Genomic DNA, 24,051 nt, shown 5'->3' with positions numbered 1-24,051 from the left:
ACGAGGACAGGGATAGATGTGAGCTGCCGGGTTGGCATAATAACTATCTAGCGTGGATGACAAACCTTTCATTCTGATGTACAGATGCAGGAAAATGTTTGTGAGCTCTCTGGAATTACCAGGATTTCTAAACTGATTAGAACACAAGGCCTGATTTTCATTTAAGCCACAAAATTCTAGATAAACACGATCTGACCAAACTAATGTTAAACAAACAGTGCAGAATCGTGGCAGAAGCTCTTTTAGCAGCAACAACTTTGATCCCAGAGACTGCTTGGGGAGACCTGCAAAACCACGAGGAGGAATTCTGGCCCAGTCCTCCCCACAAAACTGTTTCAGTTCTCACCAGTAACTCTGGGAGGTGTTGACTGAACTATCCAGGTCATGCTAACCATCTCAACTGAGAAAAGGTCAGCAGACTGAACTGCTTATTCTAAAGCTGATGTAGAATTCTGCAGTAAATCTATGTTGTTGTTTTTTTTTTTTTTTTTCTAAATGACATCAGAAACAGCAGTATGCGACATTACGTGATGGCAGAGCTTCAGTTCATCCTTTGTCATTTTTTTTTTTTTTTTTTTTTTTAATAAATAGGACAGGGGGAATGAATGAGAGAGAGAGGGGGAGAGAAAGAAAGAAAACCAAAGGGGAGAAGAGACGGTGAGAAGGGGGGGGAAGAGAGAGAGAAAAAAAAGAACTCCTGGGTCACCTGTATGGAGAAAAAAAAAAAACAAACAAAAAAAACAAACAGAGGAGACAGCAAACAACAAAGAGCAACATAATAATAGAGAAAACAAAGCACCATCACAATAAACTAGCTAGTCATAGATATCAATATTTACTAAATAATAAACGATATTGTGCAGCACGCAAGATAGACAGCGCACAGTGTGCTTTGAGGCAGCAGCCAAGAAAGCTTTAGTCCGCGTCTGTGAATACCCATGTGTGCATACCTGTGTGGATCAGCATGCTTGCATTCCAAAGGTTTCTCCATGTAATGATCTGCTAGGGAGTGTGGGGGGGCCACAGCCCCGTCCTCCAGGGTGTGAAGCGGGTATGGAGGAGATCAAAACTCCAGACATCCAGAGGCCCCCAGAACACAAGAGACCAAGGAAGACCAACAGAGGGGCAGCCGCGCCACTGTTCCAGTAAGAGCTGAGGAGAGTCCCAGATGAGGGCTCGCCCAGCAGCCGCGGAGCAGAAGTCAGGGGGAGTTGCAGTGACGCGCCCGTGAGCTCCGCCGGCCCCCAGCTGCGCCTGAGTGACCGAGCCCTAGGCTGAGAGGCCGGGGGCACCCCACCTCCAAAGGGGCCCGAGCGAGCCCCAGGCCCCAGGCCCCGACAAGCGGCCGCCAAGGAGTGAGCCGGTGTGTACCCGGACGCCCACCCCCAGACACAAAGAACCACCAACACACCGACACCTGAGGGAGTCCGCCACCGGCAGGGGAAGTGGTGGTGGGTGGAGATAGGCCTCCAAACCTTGGAGGGCCTGAGGTGTCCCCAGAGAGGTGGCGTCTGATACCCAACCTGACATATAGACACAGACATACAGGCACACACAGACTCAAACATCCATTCCCACCCTCATGCTCTCATATGCACTTACTCCACACTCAACCAACGTGGAGACAGACATAAAGAGACGCTGTACACACAATCACACTCCCCAAGCGTACTCTACAAACCGGGTCTAGGTACCCTTGCCCCTGGAGGGGGGAACTGCACCCAGACCCAGGTGGTGTTACCCTTTTCCCTGCGGTGGGGAGAGGCAGACCACCCCGACTCCGCAGCAGCAGGGAGGCCCCACACCCCAGACCGCAGTCGGACGGCCAACTCCTCCTACTAGCCCTCCCGCTCCAGCAGGCCGCAGAGAATGGGGGTGGGAGAAGACTCCAAACCTCCCTCCACCCGCTCATTGTAGTGTTGATGCATATGTGTTCTAAGGTGCAATTAAAACCCAGGAGGGCATGGAGCTACCTGCCAAGGAGCAGCAGGTAAGCGCATAGTCCCTCCTGCTAGCCCTCAATGACTAAGTGTATTTAAAATTGAGAGGTGGGCAACGACGTCAGGGGTGAGGTATACACCCTGATGGTGATTTGGACTCCGTGATTGTGCCCACCCCCAAGATCCTATATGTATGTGTAATGAGAGTGTGAATAATGTGAGTGTCTAAGTTGTGGGATAAAATTGAGGCAGAGGCAGCCAGAAGGGGACAGGGGGGGGGGGGGGGGTAGCCTCCTCTGCACCCTGGTGACATACCCCCACTCCAAGGCCCTGCATGTGTGGGTGGTTGTGGAGGAGCGGGAAGAGGGAGGCAGCTGGAGATGGGGAGGGAAGGAAGGGAGGGGCAGGTAACCCCTCCCTGGGGCCAGCTCCCCCGCTGACCCCAGTAGGCACTCCCACCCTCCGCGACCCGCCAGGGAAGGGGGGCCCAGTGCAGTAGCGCCCCCCGGCTCCACAGAGCCCTGGACAGTCCACCCAACCCCACCACAGAGAAAACTGCACCCACCCCACCAACCACACATCTTCCAGACTACATAAGACGGTAAACGCCCAGGCTGAGATCTTCCTCCACCTCTCCTGTATCTCCCCCTCCTGCAGAGAGTTCCTGAAGAGAAGAAAGCTCCTGCAAGATGTGACCATCCCCCCCACCAGTTGAAGAGCCCCCCAGGCGGCTCGACGCACCGGCGGCACCCTGCTCCAGGGCCGGGCCCCCATGCACCCACCCGCCCACAACCCCGGCAACACACCAACCAGGACCCAAGCCCCCGAGGCCCGGCCCGGGCCCCAGCCCAGAGACGGAGCGCTCCCAGAACCTCACGCCGATCCCGGACCCACCCAGGGGCAGCCAGGTTGCCAGGTCAGTAACCCACGTCCGTCAGCACAGACCCTCCCCTAGCCCCGCTGCACGCAGCCGCGAGGAAACAGTCACCTGAGAGCCAACAGAGCCCTCAACCGGACGTGACCGCTACCCCGGGTTGAGCCCCCCAAGGAAGATGCCTCCGGGGAACCCCCCGACGCCCTAAGCCTGTCCCTACCCTGTAAATCTATGTTGTAACTTGTGAACTAACTGGAGCCCCCTTTTAACACTACGCTGTAACCTTCCAAGTGCATGCATTAAAGCTGAGATCAGATCTTATATTGGTGTACTGTTTTTTTAACACGCATTTCAAACAAAGTGGTGTTCATTTTTACCAGAAATGCCAAATTCTGCATCATCGTGCTACAGAACATTGCAGCACATGTGTTGCACAACTTGAGGTGGTCTGAATTTGTTTATTAATCTATAAGTGTTCTGATTATAGACTCTCATGTCTAGCTCCTTAATGTTCCTGCTGCGGTGCTGTGAAAGTTTCTGTGTTCAAGGCACGGCTCTCCCCAATCAATCTTTCTAAAGAAGAGCAGACTTTGTCAGTAGCAAGACACTGTATGCTTTTATTTAGCGAGAGAGGCATCTTTACAACCCACGCTTTCAATCTCATCTCCTTAATTGGAATATGTGATTCTAACTAGCTTTTGGTCCCCCTCTCCTTTACAATGTCCCTTCACTTCATTGAGAATTGTGGACATTCATTGATGCACAGCTGTCTCTCGCCACAGCATTTCAATCAGTTGACTTTGACTGGACCAAAGCAGCAACTCAGTTCTCTTGCTTTTCAGCAAGTCTGTTGTAGAGTTGCTACTTTGGCTGATGGAAAGATGGCTTTGACGTTCTCCTGAACTCCTAATTGTTTTGGTATCTAGAGCAGTTCATGGTGGACTGCAAGGTGCCGAGATCCTGTGGCTGCAGAACAAACCCCAATCATCACCGCTTCACTGAGAGTCCTGTGAAAACTTTTCACATAAACATGCTGTTTGTTTCCCATCCTCAAACGATTACTCAGTGTATTCAATAAAGACTTGAAACAGCTGTTATCACTTATTCAGGTTGCATTTGTTTCTTATAACAAAGTCCAAATTCTTTGCAGAAATTCTATTAATTGTATAGAGTACTGTACAAAAGTCTTGAGCAGTGCTTAATTTCTTTAGGTTTAGTTTACACGGGGCCAGACTTGGAGTCTTGAGCAATGGTTCTTTGTCTGTCAATGTCTGATCATTTTCAGAGGAATGCTTTTTCTTTGACCTAGGAAATCATTCAAGCATAAAAAAGGCACATAAGTCAAGGGATGAACCAGTGTTGTGCTACAACATTAAATTGTATTTTTAGGCACTTGTACCTTTGTACCACAGTTGCAGCCTGTCATGAAAACACATTTGCTCCAATTTCTTTAAACGAATTTCCAAATGATGTCAAAGATAACACAGCTACACACCAACAATGAGATTTCCAAAGAGCTATTAAAAGAAAACTTGGCATATCTCAGCGTGATGTTCAGTGTGTCCTTAAAAAGTTTGAGGAAACTGAAGTGGAAGACAAAAGAAGACGTGGCAGGCATAAAAAACTACTATCTACTAGAGATGGACCGATCCGATATTACGTATCGGTCCGATACTGACCTAAATTACTGGATCGGATATCGGAGAGGAATAAAAAATGTAATCCGATCCATTCAATATCACAAAAGCACCTCACAAACTTGCGACATAGCGTAACCCAGCTCATAAACTTAGCACGTCAGAGGAGTATGGTCTCGTGATAGAGTGGATGTGGCGTGCGGTCTGGTTCAGCATTTGGAGCCTCGCTACGTGCTTCCAAACCGGCATTTAATCTCCGAGAAAGGTATCCCAGAGAGAAGTAAAGCAAGTGTGCAAGTTCATCTCTGAATGTTTGTAAAGCATTCCCACCGAATGCTGGGAGCGACTCTCTCCCTCCCTCTCCTGCTGCTACTTCAATCATGAAACTGATCAATGATCAGCTGATCTGCTTTTCTGTCGCGACTCCGTCTCTCGTTTGTTTTTGGCCCACTTTGCGTTAGAAAAAGGAAACCAGCGGATAAACAACAGCAGCACGTTTAAGCTTGATAAACTGTTAATATTACTTTCTACACCAGGATCTTTTTCTACATAAAGATCCAGCTGACGTAACTGTGCAGGGGCGGGTCTAGCAAGGTTTAGCCAGGGGGGCCGATAGGGCATTAACAGGGAAAAGGGGGCACAAAGACATACTTTCCTTTCTAATTGTCATGTCTAGCTTTTAATAAATAATTATCTGAATCTTACAACCAAAGTTTCCATCTGATGTAAAATGTACAGACATCCATTATTGTATATAGTAACTATTAAGTCAAATTTATACCCTAGTAAGCTATAGTACTTTTTCCTTTGGGAAGGCACCATCTGTGCAGTCTGCAATTCTTTTGAAGAAAGATGTTGAATCTATTTAATCATTGTAGACAATTTTCTGATTTTTCAGATTTCTGTGCATTTTTTTTTTTTTTTACACTTGCATTAAATTACAGTCGATTACGTCAATTAAGCATTATAAAGCAGAGGGTGGGGGGTGGTTCCCTATTTTTTATTATTTTTTGCTGGGAGTTGGAACCCTATTAGTTAGGTTGCTTAATATTTCCACTAAGTACTCTTTGAAATACCAGAATAGGGAGGATGGTGTAGGTTTAAGTTTATTAGATTGATCAGTTTAGCTGATCTATGAAATATTTTGGGTGCAGTGTATCTTTTGCATACAGGTATAACAGAAAAGTTTTATTTTAGTTTAGTTTTTTAAACTTGAGTATGAACTTATACAAAATGCAGCAAGATATTTAAACAAAACATTTTATTGATTATAAAATATGCTATATCGGATTTATATTGGTATCGGCAGACATCCAAATGTATGATATCGTATCGGACATAAAAAAGTGGTATCGTGCCATCTCTACTATCTACAGCACATGAACAGTATGTGAAAGTCATGTCCTTGAGAAACAGGAAAATCCAGCAAGAACCTGACACAATACCTGAGAGATGGAAAGCTGTCACCTAACTATGGTAAATGGCCTGTATTTATATAGCGCTTTACTAGTCCCTAAGGACCCCAAAGCGCTTTACATATCCAGTCATCCACCCATTCACACTCGCATTCACACACTGGTGATGGCAGCTACATTGTAGCCACAGCCACCCTGGGGCGCACTGACAGAGGCGAGGCTGCCGGACACTGGCGCCACCGGGCCCTCTGACCACCACCAGTAGGCAACGGGTGAAGTGTCTTGCCCAAGGACACAACGACCGAGACTGTCCAAGCTGGGGCTCGAACCAGCAACCTTCCGATTACAAGACGAACTCCCAACTCTTGAGCCACGATCGCCCCGTAACTACAACCACCTACAAAACACAGTGGAGGGTATGATATGGTTTGTAGCTGCATTTCAACCTTGTGGTGTTAAAGATCTTGTCAAAATTAATTAATGCAGAAAATTACAGATTATATTTTCTGCATTCATCTACGACGCAATACCATTTTTAAAGCATCTGATTGGCAACAGCTTGACTTTTCAGCATGACAATGATCCCAGACACACTGACAATGCAGTAAAAACATACCTGGATTGAAAAACACACAATGGAACAGATTGGCCCCCCCAGAGTCCAGACCTCAACATTGCCGAGGCAGTGTGGAATCATCTTGTCAGAGAACAGAACAAAAGGCAGAAACATCCAAAGAAGAGCTTTGAATGCCCTTCAAAAAAAATCCTGGAGACCTTTTAAAGAAATTGGAAGAGAACTTGCCCAATAAAGTTCAGGCTGTGCTTAAAAAGTATCAAATTTCACATTTCTAACAATTGAAAAAAACCCAGGGCTAATCTACATGACTCTGACACAATAACCATCTTCCTGAACCAAGAGGCACAAGAAAGTCTGAATACTGAAAGCCATCTTGTTTGCTCTGACATTTTCAAGGCAGACTGCGCAAACTGTCCTTGTTGTCTGAGCAATAAAGGCTCTATGTAATGTTTATATAATTTCCATAACTGCAGGCCCTTCAAAAAGTGTCTGCAGTGATTTTAAGAGTACCCTTATTATAGCATGTCATGCACAGTTTTTTGGTTGAAGACATGAATGAGGCTGATTTTAAGCATCAGATTCTTTAACTTTCCCAACTCTCATGGCATGAATCTCAGAAGGCATTATGCCATCCACAGTTTCCATCCAAACGTAGAGACATGCAGCCAAAATACAAAGTGCAGCAACAGTAAACAGGACTCCTGCAGCCCTTCATATCCCTGCTCTCTCATCTCTTTCATAACTCGAATTACAGTGGTCTGTAATAGATATGAATAAAGTCGTGGTTTTATAATAGAAACAGTCTGACAGACAGTTTAAGATGCAGTATAGAATCATTGAGATAATAACACTGTTTATCATGTTGCTGTTTGGTGGTGGATACATGCAAAGGATCCTGGAACTGCAGTCGAAGAATTTTTGTTCCAGATTACAGCCAGTGAAATTGTAAAGTCATTAGTATTGACAATCCATGCTATCAGTCCTCCTCAGATATAATGTTATTTTGTAGTGAATCATTTATAAAAGTCTGCCATTCGCCTTCTGGCATGCATTAACTCAGACCACTAAACAAATGCAAAGCTTGGAAGAGGAAACTTGCTCTTATCACAGAACAATAACACAGAATATCCCAAAGTTGTGTTCAGCTGCGTCTTCCAGAGGAAGACATTCATCACAAAGAACAATGCTAAGAGTGCATTTTGTTACTGCTGGTGTTTTTTTGTTGTTGTAGAGATTACTTTTGGGTTTGAGAACTACACCAGGAAACAGATGAACACTTGGATCTTCACAGAAACAGGGAGATGTCCATTCATAGGCCAGTAAGCATTTATTAGAGCAGATAGAGCAATACTGTTGCCTTATTCTAGTTGGTTTTGTCAGATGGGTTAAAAACTGCATTACTAACATACAGCTTTTCTTTGGTATTACTTTCATAAAGACATTACATATAATTTATTTCAACATAATTTTTAAAAGATATTGCTCAAAACCAGTTTCTCTCAGAGATTCTTCACTGGAAATGTTTATTTCAAGGCATTCAAAATAATATTTCTTGTCTTAGTATCTGCTCTTCTCACTGGTCTTAAAGGGGTGGGGCTCAACTGGTATCTACCATAGACTGTATATAAAAGATGGCTCTAGCTTCAGGAAAAAAGAGAAGGCAGAGTAGAAAATCTTACAACTGCATTCTTTCAAGTGTCCAGCAGGGGGCGACTTCTGTAGTAGCAATAAGAAGTCACATCGTATGAAAATCAACAGGATGAAGGCCAGCAGCTCCCTTTATCAATAACCTCAGGAAATATTTTCATGAGTTTATGGCCTCAACTGCTAGTTTCAGGTCTTACTTAAAACAACATGACGTTAAGTTTTTTAAATGAAGACAAGGTACCCTGTGGTTCCCTGTGACTGATAGTCACTAGCTGTACTTGAAGAGAGCAATGTCCTCAGTTTCCTCAATCAGTTCTGCCCACCGGGCCAGATTTACTAAACAGGGCAAAATATCATGTAAGTGCAATCCCCTAAATAGCGCCTTAAGTGTGGTTAGTTTTACAAAAGTTGCTGCTTTCTAAAAAAACTGGCACAGTCAGTTCATTCCAACATCAAGCACAAAGAATAAGCCATGCTTTTAATCAGAATTAAATTTTGGCATAATTAGCAGTAAACTACACGTCTACTGCTAACTGAAAACTTCATGTTTGTGCGCTGGATTTGACCTTCTACACGCAATATTGTCACTTTGTAAAAACGAGGTCAAATTGCATAAAAGCTCATCAGGAAATGACTCTTCTGCTTCTTTGCTCTATGACCAGTCTGGTCATCTTTATTAAAAACATAATGTTTACTTTTCTAAATTATGGTTTCGATTAGAGTCAAAAAGAAGTGCAGTACGTGTCACAACTGTGAATGAAAAGTAAATAAAGCAAGCAAGCAATTGATTTATATAGCACTTTTCAAAAAACCTTCAACTGAAAACAAAGTGCTGTACACATGACATAACAAATAACAAAGTGAAATAGTATATGTAAAAATAAAATAAAATAAAACTAAACAACAATTTTTTAAAAAAAAACCAAATTTTATTAGACTAAGCACACAAAGGCCATTGATTTTGGTCAGATTTAGCCCATGTCTGTTTGCAAAAACCCCAAAACCTTTGATGATAGATAAAATGCTCAGGTTGATGCTTCAAAACGGGACTTTACTAGCAAATTTCAAAGCAATGGCTACATCCATCTATTACATACGGTCTATGCTCCCCACTCAGTGAACTGAGACTAAGGAATTAAAACCCTTTTTCTATAATCAACAATTTTAACAGTTACACAAGAAAAATGTGGCAGGCTGACTGTGATGAATCCAGCTCTGTATTCTCCATTCACCAAAGCAGTTAAATGCTTTATTTGAATCAAAAGGACTTCTTATTGGATTATTTACTCATGTTTCCAGGCCACTGTCACTCAAATCTGATCAAATCACACCGACCTCACCCTGAAGAAGCAAAACCTCCCCATATTAAACTCCTTAGCAATAATATTATCAGTTCCCCCAACCTTCAACTTTGATTGTTCTATATTTAGTAATGAATATTTAATGTGAGTGAAAGAAAAGATGTCTCATTTCAAACTATGTTTTTTAGGGGTGTTAAATCCTTTGGGAAACCTTCACATTGCTTGATGAGGAGGTGCAATTCAATCAATTTCATCTTCTTATCTGCTGGATTTAAAAAAAAAAAAAAAAAGGTTAATAGTAGTAACAGTGGACAGAAAATAGTTGCTTGTCAAGCTGCAGAGCTGCCTGGATTTCATGTTACCTTGGAAACAAGCACTGGCGCTCCAGCAAGTGAATAAGAAAAGGTAAGACTATGTCCAATCCCCTTAACATGTTTGGTAGATCCCCTTCATCAATCACCTGCATCAGGCTAACACTTACAGTGAATCAGCCAAAACAAGTGATTCAGTGCCAGAGGAAAAGCTTTCAAGCAGACGCCTGAGAGCAAGCAGGACCTGCCCACTTTGTCTGAGCCCTGACTTTCTGCGGGATAAAGCTGAGCTTGTCACGGTGGCAACTGCTAAAACGCCACAGGGACCGAGGAGAAGACTTTAAAACAATGGTTACAGACACAACATCTAATTACACAACAAGCCACTAGATCAATACCTGCTTCTCTGGCAGCATGTGTTGATGTCCACCTTTCTTTAGACTTCTATTTTGTGTCATTTCTTTTAAACAATCCCGTTTGTGCTGAAACAACAGAAAGCGGTTTTTACGTACACGGCTCTGGCAGTCAGTGGAGCATAATAATTTGCTAAATGTTACCACTGATATATTGTAAACACAGAATTGACTTTGAAACAGGGTTATAAAACACTTTACTGCCTGGGTAATAAAACTGAAAAATGCATTCTGTGTGTGCCTGTCTGCATGTGCGTGCGTGCACGTGTGTGTGGCAGAGGTTCACAGGTGTTTTGAGACGAGTTTGAATACATTTCCATTTTTAAGCGGGATCGGTATGCATGAATATTTTTAAATTGGGAAACTGCGCAACAGCCCCCTTTCGAGATCAAGCATACACGATAAAATGGGTCATGTTTTGTGCAGGTGTGAAGCACGCGCGCTCACACGCACACACAAACAGAAGCATAAACATTGTAAATGCTTCTAGTGGCTTTGTGTTCAGTATAAAAAAAAAAGAGCCATAAATGTGGAGGGGGGGACTGAAACAAACTTTGGCTATGATGCATACAGCCTCAGACAGGTTTGGACCTCAGCCGGCTGCTTTGATGTTCAGCTACTTCCTGCTGGAACGTTCGCTCAGAAAAATTTCATTTGCTTCCGCTTTTGTTACCTTAATTGCATCTTCCTGTCTACAGTTATGTGTCAGTGCTGCAGCGGTAATCAGCCACCTCTCAATATCTAAATAAATACAAATAATTCAGAGTATATACGTGCCCTGTCGCCTGACTTTGTTAGCTTTCTATTTTTAGGTTCATTTGAGATGATGCCATAAGGAGGGGCGTGCGCGGGGGAGAGGAAAACTGAGAGGGAAAAAAGACAAACTGTATCCACAGTGACATCAATCCAAGCGAGTCTTTGAGCCCTTTAAAGTGAGCAGCGTTGGCTGTTCTCAACCCCATTAGCCATTTTGAAAGATGCAGCAGCGCAATTAGGCAGTTGGCACGAAGGGAGGTGAGGAGGGAGCCGGGGAGTTGTCAGGGGGCTTTACTCTGATAAAACACACAGAAAGAGTAACCCAAGAAGACCAGACTTTAAACAGGGTCATTATACAAAGCTGCTTCTTTTTAGATCCACATTACAGCATGGGTGGGGGTGTGTGCATTTTTTATCTCAAAAAGAGATCTATCTAAAATTGCCGTAGCTTTAACTAGATGGCTGTTTAAAAATGGCCAAAACAACAAAATATAGACCCATGGGAAATTATTTGTCTCAAATGTTGGAAGCTTTAAGACGATAAAATCAAAGTTCTATTTTAATTGGCCAAAAATAGAATCTCCTTAGCAAGCAATGAAAACACAGAACCTGAGCTACACGACCTGCTGTCGTCAAAAATAACAGCACTTAAGTTAGTCTATAAGAAGAGCTAAAGCTAAAGAAAAACTTGAGGTGATGCACAATCATGATCACTGCGTGTGAAAAGAAACACTGAAGCACTGGGTCGAACATCGGCCATGTCAATTATACAGTCGGTCAAAAGGAGCGCAAGTCACTGCATGGCTTTAGTAAGGTATCTTTGTTTGGCTAAGGGTGAGAGGTTGAGATTTTAATTAGGCAAGCAGGCAGGCGAGCCTGCCAAGGAGAACAGAAAAGGTTAGGGAAGGCCAGGTACTGGTGGTAGATGAAGGGAGGTCAGGAAAACTAGACAGGAGAACCGTGTGCAGTCCTGAACACTCATCATTTTCTGACAGGGGTTAGTAGCAGGTAACTCTGTGCCAAGCTACTGGCTACAGGATGAAAAATTACACCATTTAGGAGGTGGAAAAATCCTCTCTTTTCAGACAATGCTAACAACAACTATTATAGACGGACTGTGCTAAAGGTGTAAAGGGGCTCCAGTCTCCAAGAACACTAATGCATTTCAGAGCCAAACCATGAACATGATTTTTTTTATTCAGGTTGAGTTCAAGGACACACATAACTTCCTAAATGCACTGGATGCTGAGCAGCTGGCACCAGATGAACAGTTTTATCATCAGCTCTTTAAAATGAGAAACATTATTATGCATCTAGGTTGCTTGATTAAGACTTGAGGGTCTTAGCAGGGAAGAGTCTTACCCTCAGATGTATACTGGAAGGGCTTGAATGCATTTTCAGGCTTAAGAAATGAAAACTCTTCTCAAGATTTTTTTTAAATGACAGCAGGGACGACTGAGGACCATTAAAAAAAAAAAAAAAAATCTGAGATAAGAAAATCAACAGGCCGGAAAAAAAGCATCATCCTTGGAAAACCTGTCGCTGTTGAGCCAGTTAAAATGCCTCCAGTCTTACTGTTGTCATCACAATTGCGCACGCAATTTGATCCAATCTCAATACACAAATCAGTTAGCCATGGCTGGCTGACTTGTCAACAAACATGACCCCAAGACGAGGAAAACAATGCTCTCCATGCTTTCAGGCTTTCTTTACTACTAGGAAAGAGGCAGCAAACTTGATTTCTTTAAAATATGGTCATGAAGTAACAATTATAGTTACACCTGCTGGCATCTGATCATAACACAGGTTTAACTATCTCTGGATCTGCAGTTACTTACACTTTGCATCAACATGATTTTATTTTCCTGTTTTTTAATTCAACATACAAATGTCATAACTGAGACATTTTTTGTTTTGCAAAAAATGTATCTTCATCTTAAACAGGAAGCTAGCAACACATTTTGAAAATGTGAGATGGTGGAGGATTACCATTGTGCTGCCTCACATCTGCACTTTTTAAAAATGCGTAGCCATGCCACGGCACGATGTGGATTGGGACACAGTCTCACTGAAACAATTAATACCCTGCCTGTAAAACATCTTGGAATGACAGCATATGTGGCTCCAAAACCTGTATGTAAAGCCGGCTTCAGCATTAATGGTGCCTTCACAGATGTTATGGTCTGCCATGTGCACTATATCCTCAGTCACAATGGAGTAAAAGTACGACAGCGACCTCCTCTCCAAAGGATTCAGTGGAATTTTTCCTCTTTCAGCGACTGAGCGTGCAACAGCCTCAGCCTCTGGGTGATTGCTTTGCACTGAAAGGCGACTGCACAGCTTGCCTGGTGGTAAGCAGCCTGTCTTCAAACAATCACAGTGTGACTTGGCCTGGCTGCAATCACTCTCAGACCAACTGGTGAAGGTTTGTAAATAAATGCAGTCTAATTTAAAAATGCAGACAGTTTGCAAACACATTGTAATCACTCTGAGTCTGTGACACGTATATAGGGGGAATCTATTCAACTGGTTGGCAACAGGATTGTATTGTGTTTATATTATATGAAAGCATGGCTACTGTGCCCCCCCCCACCCCCCGTGTGATTTTAATGTTAACTTGTCATCTTGAGCAACTACGTCACTGTTTGTGGAGGAACGTCTGTTTCAACTCTGTGTGAATCAGACTGGAATTTAAATTTTAACCTCCTAAGACCCAAACGCTTTCATGGCATACATTTTTAATTTCTCTTTGCTATTTTGGCTGATTGGGACCTGATGAATGCAAAAACAAAAAAATATGTGATATTTTTTTTTTTTTACCTGATTTTTGTTTCTGAGAAAAATGAGATCCACACATGAGGACATTCGCTTTAAATTTCGATAGCACAGTAACAGAATAATGTCCTTGTAAGTGGATATTGGGCCCTCGTAGAGCAAAATTTAGTATTTTGGTCTAGACAACCCAAAATGTGATGTCCACATATGTGGACGCCAGGTCCTAGGTTAAATCAGTAACTTGAATTTCTGTGTATGCAGACGGCAACAGATTTGCAGTTTCTGTTGATTTATCACTGTTTGCCATCATATTATCACAAACACATTGCACAAGTTGCCAAATTTACCCTAGGCAACTGATAACAGACTGACTCATTTTATTGCTATCTTATGTTTGTCTTGACATTCTGAAGTTACTTTGGTGATGAGAATTGGCTGCAAGTGGAGACCAGAGACAGCCACGTCATCTCTGTTCACTCCAATGGACCAGCAATGGTCCATATACTTTTATAAACACACAGTTAGAAACATTAGCTGCACTAAAGGGATGTAGTCGGACAAAACTTTGAGATGGAATTTTAAAATGTAAAAAGGTAAAAAACAAGTCTGCATGTTATCCACTAAACATGTACTGGAACTATCTGAAGGCTACACAAAGCAACTGACAACCTTAAATTCTGAAGCCCCGCTGACACTTGTTCTTACTCAAGGCCTCTAGCGGCGACCTGGTCCCCTTCTTCAAGTCAACCGCTTCAATGGTTTGAGTGATTTACAAATCATTTTGCTTTTACATCCATTTTCACAGCAGCTCCACTCTTGTGGCTATGCAGCGAGGTTATCCATTTAAAATTATGCCAACTAGCACTTAACAGAGATACAAAGATAAATGAGGCTGCTGGGCTGCCATCGGTTTTGGTCTTAAATCAAGCTATCTATCCAAAGTCATTACAAGTGGTAAATATTAATAATGTGTATCCAACATGAAAGCAATCCATCCAATAGTTGTTTAGAAATTATACTCAAAACTACAAATATGAACCTCACTTTGTGGCCTGCACAGCTCTTTGCCGCTCAGGAATAGAGACAAACACATCGATTTGTATTTCAGTCATTGCAGCTAAAAAGCTCATTTTCAAGCCAAATGAAAAGCAAATTTACTTACTTGATTCCAATATTCTGCATGTTAGTCTATTTCTTCTGTACTCACCACTCTAATTAAGTAGCTGTGTTGTGAATGTCATACTTTAGTTTCATAAGTTACAGATGACATGAGGGGAGAGTGTTGATGCGGCCGTACCAGAGATGTGTTGAAGGAGAAAAGACCTGTCGATACTTCTGCAGTTCCCACTGGCTGCCAATTTAAATCAACATTTATAGATTGCTTGATGCCTCTTTTAGTGTAATAAATTTAATTTAAGACAGTTCAAAACCGTGAGGACATGACGTTACACTAGGTCAGGGAGATTTACTGTAGGTAGATGTAAAGCGAAAAAACTGTACTGCAGTTCATCATCAGAGTAAGGGATTGTCCCAGATGACACGAGCAGCACTAGAGTCTTCACGCTCATCTGCATCACAGCACAGCCTGGCACTCCTGAACTTTAAATCAAGTCAATACCAGGGGACAGCAATTTGCCAGCTGTTATGGTGAATGAACTCACTGTTTCGTGGTTCACAAAGACTTACTTACTTGGACATAGTTCGACCAGAATGATGCCAGGGAAACAGGACGTTGCCGACAGCTGCCCGATAGCTGTACACACCCAAAAGCCCGAGGGCGAGGGCGACCTTCGAGACCCACGAGCACCGTCTTTGAACCAGGAAGTAGATGAGAACCAAACAGAAAGCGGACAGCAGGGAGAGGACCACCTTGTGCTCAGAGCTAGAGAGAAAATGGAAGAGAACAGTCACTGGCTGAGAAACGTGCCAAGCACTCAAATGATGAGGAAGGGATTTGGAATTTTCACAATGAAGTTTATATATTTTTAAGGTAAATGCTCAAAGTATTACAGTTGGCCAAGTAGTGGCTTAAGGCAAACCACATCTATGGTCAGTTTATAGATATCTATATCAAGATCTCTCTCTTTCTACATATACACATACATATATATATATATACATATATTCAGCTCAGTTCCAGCTCATTGTTGTTATTTTTGGACTCTGCTAGTAAGTAGTAAGTAAGTAAAGTTTATTCATATAGTACCTTTCTCAGACATGTGTCACAAAGTGCTTTACAAGAAGGTAAGAAGACATAATACAGTCATAAATACATCATAAAACACCCGTCTAATTAAAAGCTTTTTGAAATAAAAAATATCTTTAGCTGCTCTTTGAAGGTCTCCACTGAGTCCAGACGCTGTAGAAATAGTAGAAGTGCATTCCACAGTCTGGGGGCAACAGCTTGGAAAGATCGGTCCCCTCGAGTTCTAAAACGAGTGTGGGGTACCACTAAAAGGTTTTGATTCAAAGACCTCAGGTTACCAGGTATGTGTACAAATCAAATCAGCAGTATAGGGAGGGGCCTGGCCTGTAATGCTCTAAAGGTTAAAACTAGAGTTTTAAAATGGAACCTAAATCTGATTGGGAGCCAGTGTAGCAACTTCAAAACAGGGGTCATATGAGCTCCCTTGTTCGAGTGGGTCAGTAGCCTCGCTGCAGAGTTTTGAACAACCTGTAGACAAGCTAGCCCTTTCTTGTTTAGACAACTAAACAGGCTGTTACGGTAAGAGAGCTAGAGTGGCTTTGCGTTACACACTTCAGGATAATCCTTAGTATTCTGAACTGTGAATTCCTATCATCTATCAGTTTTACTGTCTAAAAAAGGCTATTTTCTCCTTTCCTTTTAAGGCCACACTCTTGAAAAACCAGATGTCTTCTGACTGGGCTGCCCCTCGCACCTGGCTCCACCCACAGGTGGGTGGGGCTTCTGTCTTCACAGCCAGAGACGTGTGCCTGAGTTGACTCGACAAATCCAAGAAAAGAAAAAAATATTGATAGACCAGCTGATTAAAGCAGTTTGACGCTTTAGCTCCTGGCTCTCAGGGATTACTTGGACATACACTCACCTCATTACTGTGAACTGACCGTCTTTAATATGACGGTTCACCAGTGTAACTGTATATATAACTAGAAAGTGCATTTTCTGAAGAAACTGCAGTGTGAATGCTTGAATCTGAATGTATGCACTGAAATGAATTAATTGCTGAATTTTGAGTTAAAAATTTTGAATGAGATTAAAAAAAAAAAAACGAATTTAACCTGAAAACAAAAGTGCTGAACTGCTAAAAGCTGAAGGTTACACAGAAGAAGAAGTTGGAAAAAAGCTGAAAATGTTTTAATTGTAAATTAGAAAAACCTAAGAAATGAGAAAAGAACATTTAGAGTCAGAAAACATCTGAAAGAATATTAAAAGGTCATATTCTTTGAATCACTGAATGACTAAAATGTGATCCCTCCACTTGGACCCACACAGTTTAAAAAGTTGACATCTCTGAGCTTTGAAAGACAAGATGTTGGAAAAAGAACAACGATGGCGACGTTTTGAGGGTAAAATGATGGCTTTAACACTGTGGACACAGCAGCAGTTGAAAGAGAAGTGTTTAAGATGAATTTTGGCAGAGTGGCAGAGAGAGCTCGTTAAGCAGGCAGGTGTGAGCCTGGTTGCTATAGTGACCGCACCCAATGGCTCCATACACACGGACACAGACATGCACCTCACTTTTGCTGCTTAAAATGAACAGAAAAGTCAGGCCGAAACAAATCGTTCCCAAATGAAAAGTAAAAGTCGTATTGACAAAATTCTTTCACCGTGAGCGACAGCAATGTCTAGTCTACCAAATTCTCAGTTTTCATGTCTGTGGAGTTTATTATATGGACGTGGTGACAGTGGAAAGACACCATGCTCTTCTGATTTTCAAACGAACCTTCTGAGCCATTTTAACATTAGAGTCTATGGAAGAGTTGGAGGGAGGAGGCTGTGCATTGGTGACATTTATGAAAGAACCATAACACCTAGTACAATAGTAAACACATTGGATGAAAGAGGACAGCCATGGCTACGTTTTGAGGGTAAAATCATACCTGTAGAGCAAACGCTGCGGACACAGCAGCAGTTTTAAAAAAGATTTTAAAATTATTTTTTTTGCTCCTCTCACTCTAGCAGTTGAGCTGCCTCACTCTAGCCCCAACATTCCGTCCCATACACACCCATTATAAACTCTGAAACGGGTGAAAAAACATCATGAAACTTAAACTGGAACTGAAGAAAAAGTATAATAGATATTGAAAAGATAAATACAAGTTGAATAGTTGAATGTCTTGTCTTCGTTTTAAAGTTTGAATGGTGGCTCTATGTGAACGTATGTTGAAGTAGTAAGAGTTTAAAAATGAGTAAGTTGAATGAGAATTTGAAGGGTCTCCCCATTGAAATACATGGGAAATTTTTGTTGAATAAAGTTGAATAAAATTAAAAATATAAATGAGAAAAATGAGAAAAATACAAGCAATCATGTCCAAAATAATAGGAATCTAATGGTGTTTGAATGGTTTTTCTAAGTTGAACGGTTTTGAAGGAGTAGGCTTTCAAAAAACGTATGGAATAGATAAAATATAATAACTAGAAAGTGCATTTTCTGAAGAAACTGCAGTGTGAATGCTTGAATCTGAATGTATGCACTGAAATGAATTAATTGCTGAATTTTGAGTTAAAAATATTGAATGAGATTAAAAAAAAACAAAAAAAAAAAAAACGAATTTAACCTGAAAACAAAGGTGCTGAACTGCTAAAAGCTGAAGGTTACACAGAAGAAGGAGTTGGAAAAAAACTGAAAATGTTTTAAATGTAAATTAGAAAACCCTAAGAAATGAGAAAAGAACATTTAGAGTCAGAAAACATCTGAATGAATATTAAAAGGTCATATTCTTTGAATCACTGAATGACTCAAATGTGATCCCTCCACTTTGATCCACACAGTTTAAAAAGTTTAAATGCCTGAGCTTTGAAAGATACGGTGTTGGAAAGAGAACAACGATGGCGACAATTTGAGGGTAAAATGATGGCTGTAACACTGTGGACACAGCAGCAGTTGAAAGAGAAGTGTTTAAGATGAATCTTGGTACAGTGGCAGGCAGAGCTCGTTAAGCAGGCAGGTGTGAGCCTGGTTGCTATAGTGACCGCACCCAATGGCTCCATACACACGTACACAGACATGCGCCTCACTTTTGCTGCTTAAAATGAACAGAAAAGTCAGGCCGAAACAAATCGTTCCCAAATGAAAAGTAAAAGTCGTATTGACAAAATTCTTTCACCGTGAGCGACAGCAGCTTCTAGTCTACTGAATTCTCAGTTTTCATGCCTGTGGAGTTTATTATATGGACGTGGTGACAGTGGAAAGACACCATGCTCTTCTGATTTTCAAACGAACCTTCTGAGCCATTTTAACATTAGAGTCTATGGAAGAGTTGGAGGGAGGAGGCTGTGCATTGGTGACATTTATGAAAGAACCATAACACCTAGTACAATAGTAAACACATTGGATGAAAGAGGACAGCCATGGCTACATTTTGAGGGTAAAATCATACCTGTAGAGCAAACGCTGCAGACACAGCAGCAGTTTTAAAAAAGATTTTAAGATTAATTTTTTTGCTCCTCTCACTCTAGCAGTTGAGCTCTCTCACTCTAGCCTGAACATTCCGTCCCATACACACCCATTATAAACTCTGAAACGGGTGAAAAAACATCATGAAACTTAAACTGGAACTGAAGAAAAAGTATAATAGATATTGAAAAGATAAATACAAGTTGAATAGTTGAATGTCTTGTCTTCGTTTTAAAGTTTGAATGGTGGCTCTATGTCAACGTATGTTGAAGTAGTAAGAGTTTAAAAATGAGTAAGTTGAATGAGAATTTGAAGGGTCTCCCCATTGAAATACATGGGAAATTTTTGTTGAATAAAGTTGAATAAAATTAAAAATATAAATGTTAAAAATGAGAAAAATAGAAGCAATGTTGTCCAAAATAATAGGAATCTAACGATGTTTGAATGGTTTTTCTAAGTTGAACGGTTTTGAAGGAGTAGGCTTTCAAAAAACGTACGGAAAAATAAAATATAACTAGAAAGTGCATTTTCTGAAGAAACTGCAGTGTGAATGCTTGAATCTGAATGTATGCACTGAAATGAATTAATTGCTGAATTTTGAGTTAAAAATATTGAATGAGATTAAAAAAAAAACAAAAAAAAACAACGAATTTAACCTGAAAACAAAGGTGCTGAACTGCTAAAAGCTGAAGGTTACACAGAAGAAGGAGTTGGAAAAAAACTGAAAATGTTTTAAATGTAAATTAGAAAACCCTAAGAAATGAGAAAAGAACATTTAGAGTCAGAAAACATCTGAATGAATATTAAAAGGTCATATTCTTTGAATCACAGAATGACTCAAATGTGATCCCTCCACTTTGATCCACACAGTTTAAAAAGTTTAAATGCCTGAGCTTTGAAAGATACGGTGTTGGAAAGAGAACAATAATGGCGACAATTTGAGGGTAAAATGATGGCTGTAACACTGTGGACACAGCAGCAGTTGAAAGAGAAGTGCTTAAGATGAATCTTGGTACAGTGGCAGGCAGAGCTCGTTAAGCAGGCAGGTGTGAGCCTGGTTGCTATAGTGACCGCACCCAATGGCTCCATACACACGTACACAGACATGCGCCTCACTTTTGCTGCTTAAAATGAACAGAAAAGTCAGGCCGAAACAAATCGTTCCCAAATGAAAAGTAAAAGTCGTATTGACAAAATTCTTTCACCGTGAGTGACAGCAATGTCTAGTCTACTGAATTCTCAGTTTTCATGCCTGTGGAGTTTATTATATGGACGTGGTGACAGTGGAAAGACACCATGCTCTTCTGATTTTCAAACGAACCTTCTGAGCCATTTTAACATTAGAGTCTATGGAAGAGTTGGAGGGAGGAGGCTGTGCATTGGTGACATTTACGAAAGAACCATAACACCTAGGACAATAGTAAACACATTGGATGAAAGAGGACAGCGATGGCTACGTTTTGAGGGTAAAATCATACCTGTAGAGCAAACGCTGCGGACACAGCAGCAGTTTTAAAAAATATTTTAAGATTAATTTTTTTGCTCCTCTCACTCTAGCAGTTGAGCTCTCTCACTCTAGCCCCAACATTCCGTCCCATACACACCCATTATAAACTCTGAAACGGGTGAAAAAACATCATGAAACTTAAACTGGAACTGAAGAAAAAGTATAATAGATATTGAAAAGATAAATACAAGTTGAATAGTTGAATGTCTTGTCTTCGTTTTAAAGTTTGAATGGTGGCTCTATGTCAATGTATGTGGAAGTAGTAAGAGTTTAAAAATGAGTAAGTTGAATGAGGATTTGAAGGGTCTCCCCATTGAAATACATTATAAATTTTTGTTGAATAAAGTTGAATAAAATTAAAAATATAAATGTTAAAAATATGAAAAATAGAAGCAGTGTTGTCCAAAAGAATAGGAATCTAACGGTGTTTGAATGGTTTTTCTAAGTTGAACGGTTTTGAAGGAGTAGGCTTTCAAAAAACGTACGGAATAGATAATAATAATAAAAAAATGGAATAATAATAAAGACTAGAAAGTGCATTTTCTGAAGAAACTGCAGTGTGAATGCTTGAATCTGAATGTATGCACTGAAATGAATTAATTGCTGAATTTTGAGTTAAAAATATTGAATGAGATAAAAAAAACAAAAAAAAAACAAAACGAATTTAACCTGAAAACAAAGGTGCTGAACTGCTAAAAGCTGAACGTTACACAGAAGAAGTTGGAAAAAAACTGAAAATGTTTTAATTGTAAATTAGAAAACCCTAAGAAATGAGAAAAGAACATTTAGAGTCAGAAAACATCTGAATGAATATTAAAAGGTCATATTCTTTGAATCACTGAATGACTAAAATGTGATCCCTCCACTTTGATCCACACAGTTTAAAAAGTTTAAATGCCTGAGCTTTGAAAGACACGGTGTTGGAAAGAGAACAATAATGGCGACAATTTGAGGGTAAAATGATGGCTGTAACACTGTGGACACAGCAGCAGTTGAAAGAGAAGTGCTTAAGATGAATCTTAGTACAGTGGCAGGCAGAGCTCGTTAAGCAGGCAGGTGTGAGCCTGGTTGCTATAGTGACTGCACCCAATGGCTCCATACACACGTACACAGACATGCGCCTCACTTTTGCTGCTTAAAATGAACAGAAAAGTCAGGCCGAAACAAATCGCTCCCAAATGAAAAGTATAGGTCGTATTGACAAAATTCTTTCACCGTGAGCGACAGCCATGTCTAGTCTACCTAATTCTCAGTTTTCATGCCTGTGGAGCTTATTATATGGACGTGGTGACAGTGTAAAGACACCATGCTCTTCTGATTTTCAAACGAACCTTCTGAGCCATTTTAACATTAGAGTCTATGGAAGAGTTGGAGGGAGGAGGCTGTGCATTGGTGACATTTATGAAAGAACCATAACACCTAGGACAATAGTAAACACATTGGATGAAAGAGGACAGCGATGGCTACGTTTTGAGGGTAAAATCTTACCTGTAGAGCAAACGCTGCGGACACAGCAGCAGTTTTAAAAAAGATTTTAAGATTAATTTTTTTGCTCCTCTCACTCTAGCAGTTGAGCTGCCTCACTCTAGCCCCAACATTCCGTCCCATACACACCCATTATAAACTCTGAAACGGGTGAAAAAACATCATGAAACTTAAACTGGAACTGAAGAAAAAGTATAATAGATATTGAAAAGATAAATACAAGTTGAATAGTTGAATGTCTTGTCTTCGTTTTAAAGTTTGAATGGTGGCTCTATGTCAATGTATGTGGAAGTAGTAAGAGTTTAAAAATGAGTAAGTTGAATGAGGATTTGAAGGGTCTCCCCATTGAAATACATTATAAATTTTTGTTGAATAAAGTTGAATAAAATTAAAAATATAAATGTTAAAAATATGAAAAATAGAAGCAGTGTTGTCCAAAAGAATAGGAATCTAACGGTGTTTGAATGGTTTTTCTAAGTTGAACGGTTTTGAAGTTATAGGATTATAAAAAACGTACGGAATACAGAATAAAATATAATAATAATAACTAGAAAGTGCATTTTCTGAAGAAACTGCAGTGTGAATGCTTGAATCTGAATGTATGCACTGAAATGAATTAATTGCTGAATTTTGAGTTAAAAATATTGAATGAGATTAAAAAAAACAAAAAAAAACAAAACGAATTTAACCTGAAAACAAAGGTGCTGAACTGCTAAAAGCTGAAGGTTACACAGAAGGAGGAGTTGGAAAAAAACTGAAAATGTTTTAAATGTAAATTAGAAAACCCTAAGAAATGAGAAAAGAACATTTAGAGTCAGAAAACATCTGAATGAATATTAAAAGGTCATATTCTTTGAATCACTGAATGACTCAAATGTGATCCCTCCACTTTGATCCACACAGTTTAAAAAGTTTAAATGCCTGAGCTTTGAAATATACGGTGTTGGAAAGAGAACAATAATGGCGACAATTTGAGGGTAAAATGATGGCTGTAACACTGTGGAGACAGCAGCAGTTGAAAGAGAAGTGCTTAAGTTGAATCTTGGCAGAGTGAGAGAGAGAGCTCGTTAAGCAGGCAGGTGTGAGCCTGGTTGCTATAGTGACTGCACCCAAGGGCTCCATACACACGGACACAGACATGCGCCTCACTTTTGCTGCTTAAAATGAACAGAAAAGTCAGGCCGAAACAAATCGCTCCCAAATGAAAAGTAAAAGTCGTATTGACAAAATTCTTTCACCGTGAGCGACAGCAATTTCTAGTCTACCTAATTCTCAGTTTTCATGCCTGTGGAGCTTATTATATGGACGTGGTGACAGTGGAAAGACACCATGCTCTTCTGATTTTCAAACGAACCTTCTGAGCCATTTTAACATTAGAGTCTATGGAAGAGTTGGAGGGAGGAAGCTGTGCATTGGTGACATTTATGAAAGAACCATAACACCTAGTACAATAGTAAACACATTGGATGAAAGAGGACAGCCATGGCTACGTTTTGAGGGTAAAATCATACCTGTAGAGCAAACGCTGTGGACACAGCAGCAGTTTTAAAAAAGATTTTAAGATTAATTTTTTTGCTCCTCTCACTCTAGCAGTTGAGCTGTCTCACTCTAGCCCCAACATTCCGTCCCATACACACCCATTATAAACTCTGAAACGGGTGAAAAAACATCATGAAACTTAAACTGGAACTGAAGAAAAAGTATAATAGATATTGAAAAGATAAATACAAGTTGAATAGTTGAATGTCTTGTCTTCGTTTTAAAGTTTGAATGGTGGCTCTATGTCAATGTATGTGGAAGTAGTAAGAGTTTA

General features: G+C 40.7%; 1 protein-coding gene across 1 annotated transcript in view; it reads right to left on the bottom strand.

Moving 5' to 3' along the window:
• The window catches only part of pigg (phosphatidylinositol glycan anchor biosynthesis class G (EMM blood group)), a 123,257-nt gene that overhangs the window by 25,225 nt on the left and 73,981 nt on the right, over positions 1-24,051 (bottom strand). The window contains exon 10 of the mRNA XM_085473492.1: positions 15,337-15,528. Within this exon, the coding sequence (XP_085329618.1) occupies positions 15,337-15,528 (192 nt within the window). The remainder of the gene's footprint in view (positions 1-15,336; positions 15,529-24,051) is intronic.

This window comes from Copadichromis virginalis, linkage group LG2, assembly GCF_057382275.1.
Source record: "Copadichromis virginalis isolate Kocher_CV1m ecotype Utaka linkage group LG2, C_Virginalis_male_GT1.1, whole genome shotgun sequence".
NCBI classification, from domain to species: domain Eukaryota; kingdom Metazoa; phylum Chordata; class Actinopteri; order Cichliformes; family Cichlidae; genus Copadichromis; species Copadichromis virginalis.
Note: the sequence above shows the minus strand (reverse complement) of the source record. Positions and strands in the feature narration are given on the sequence as shown.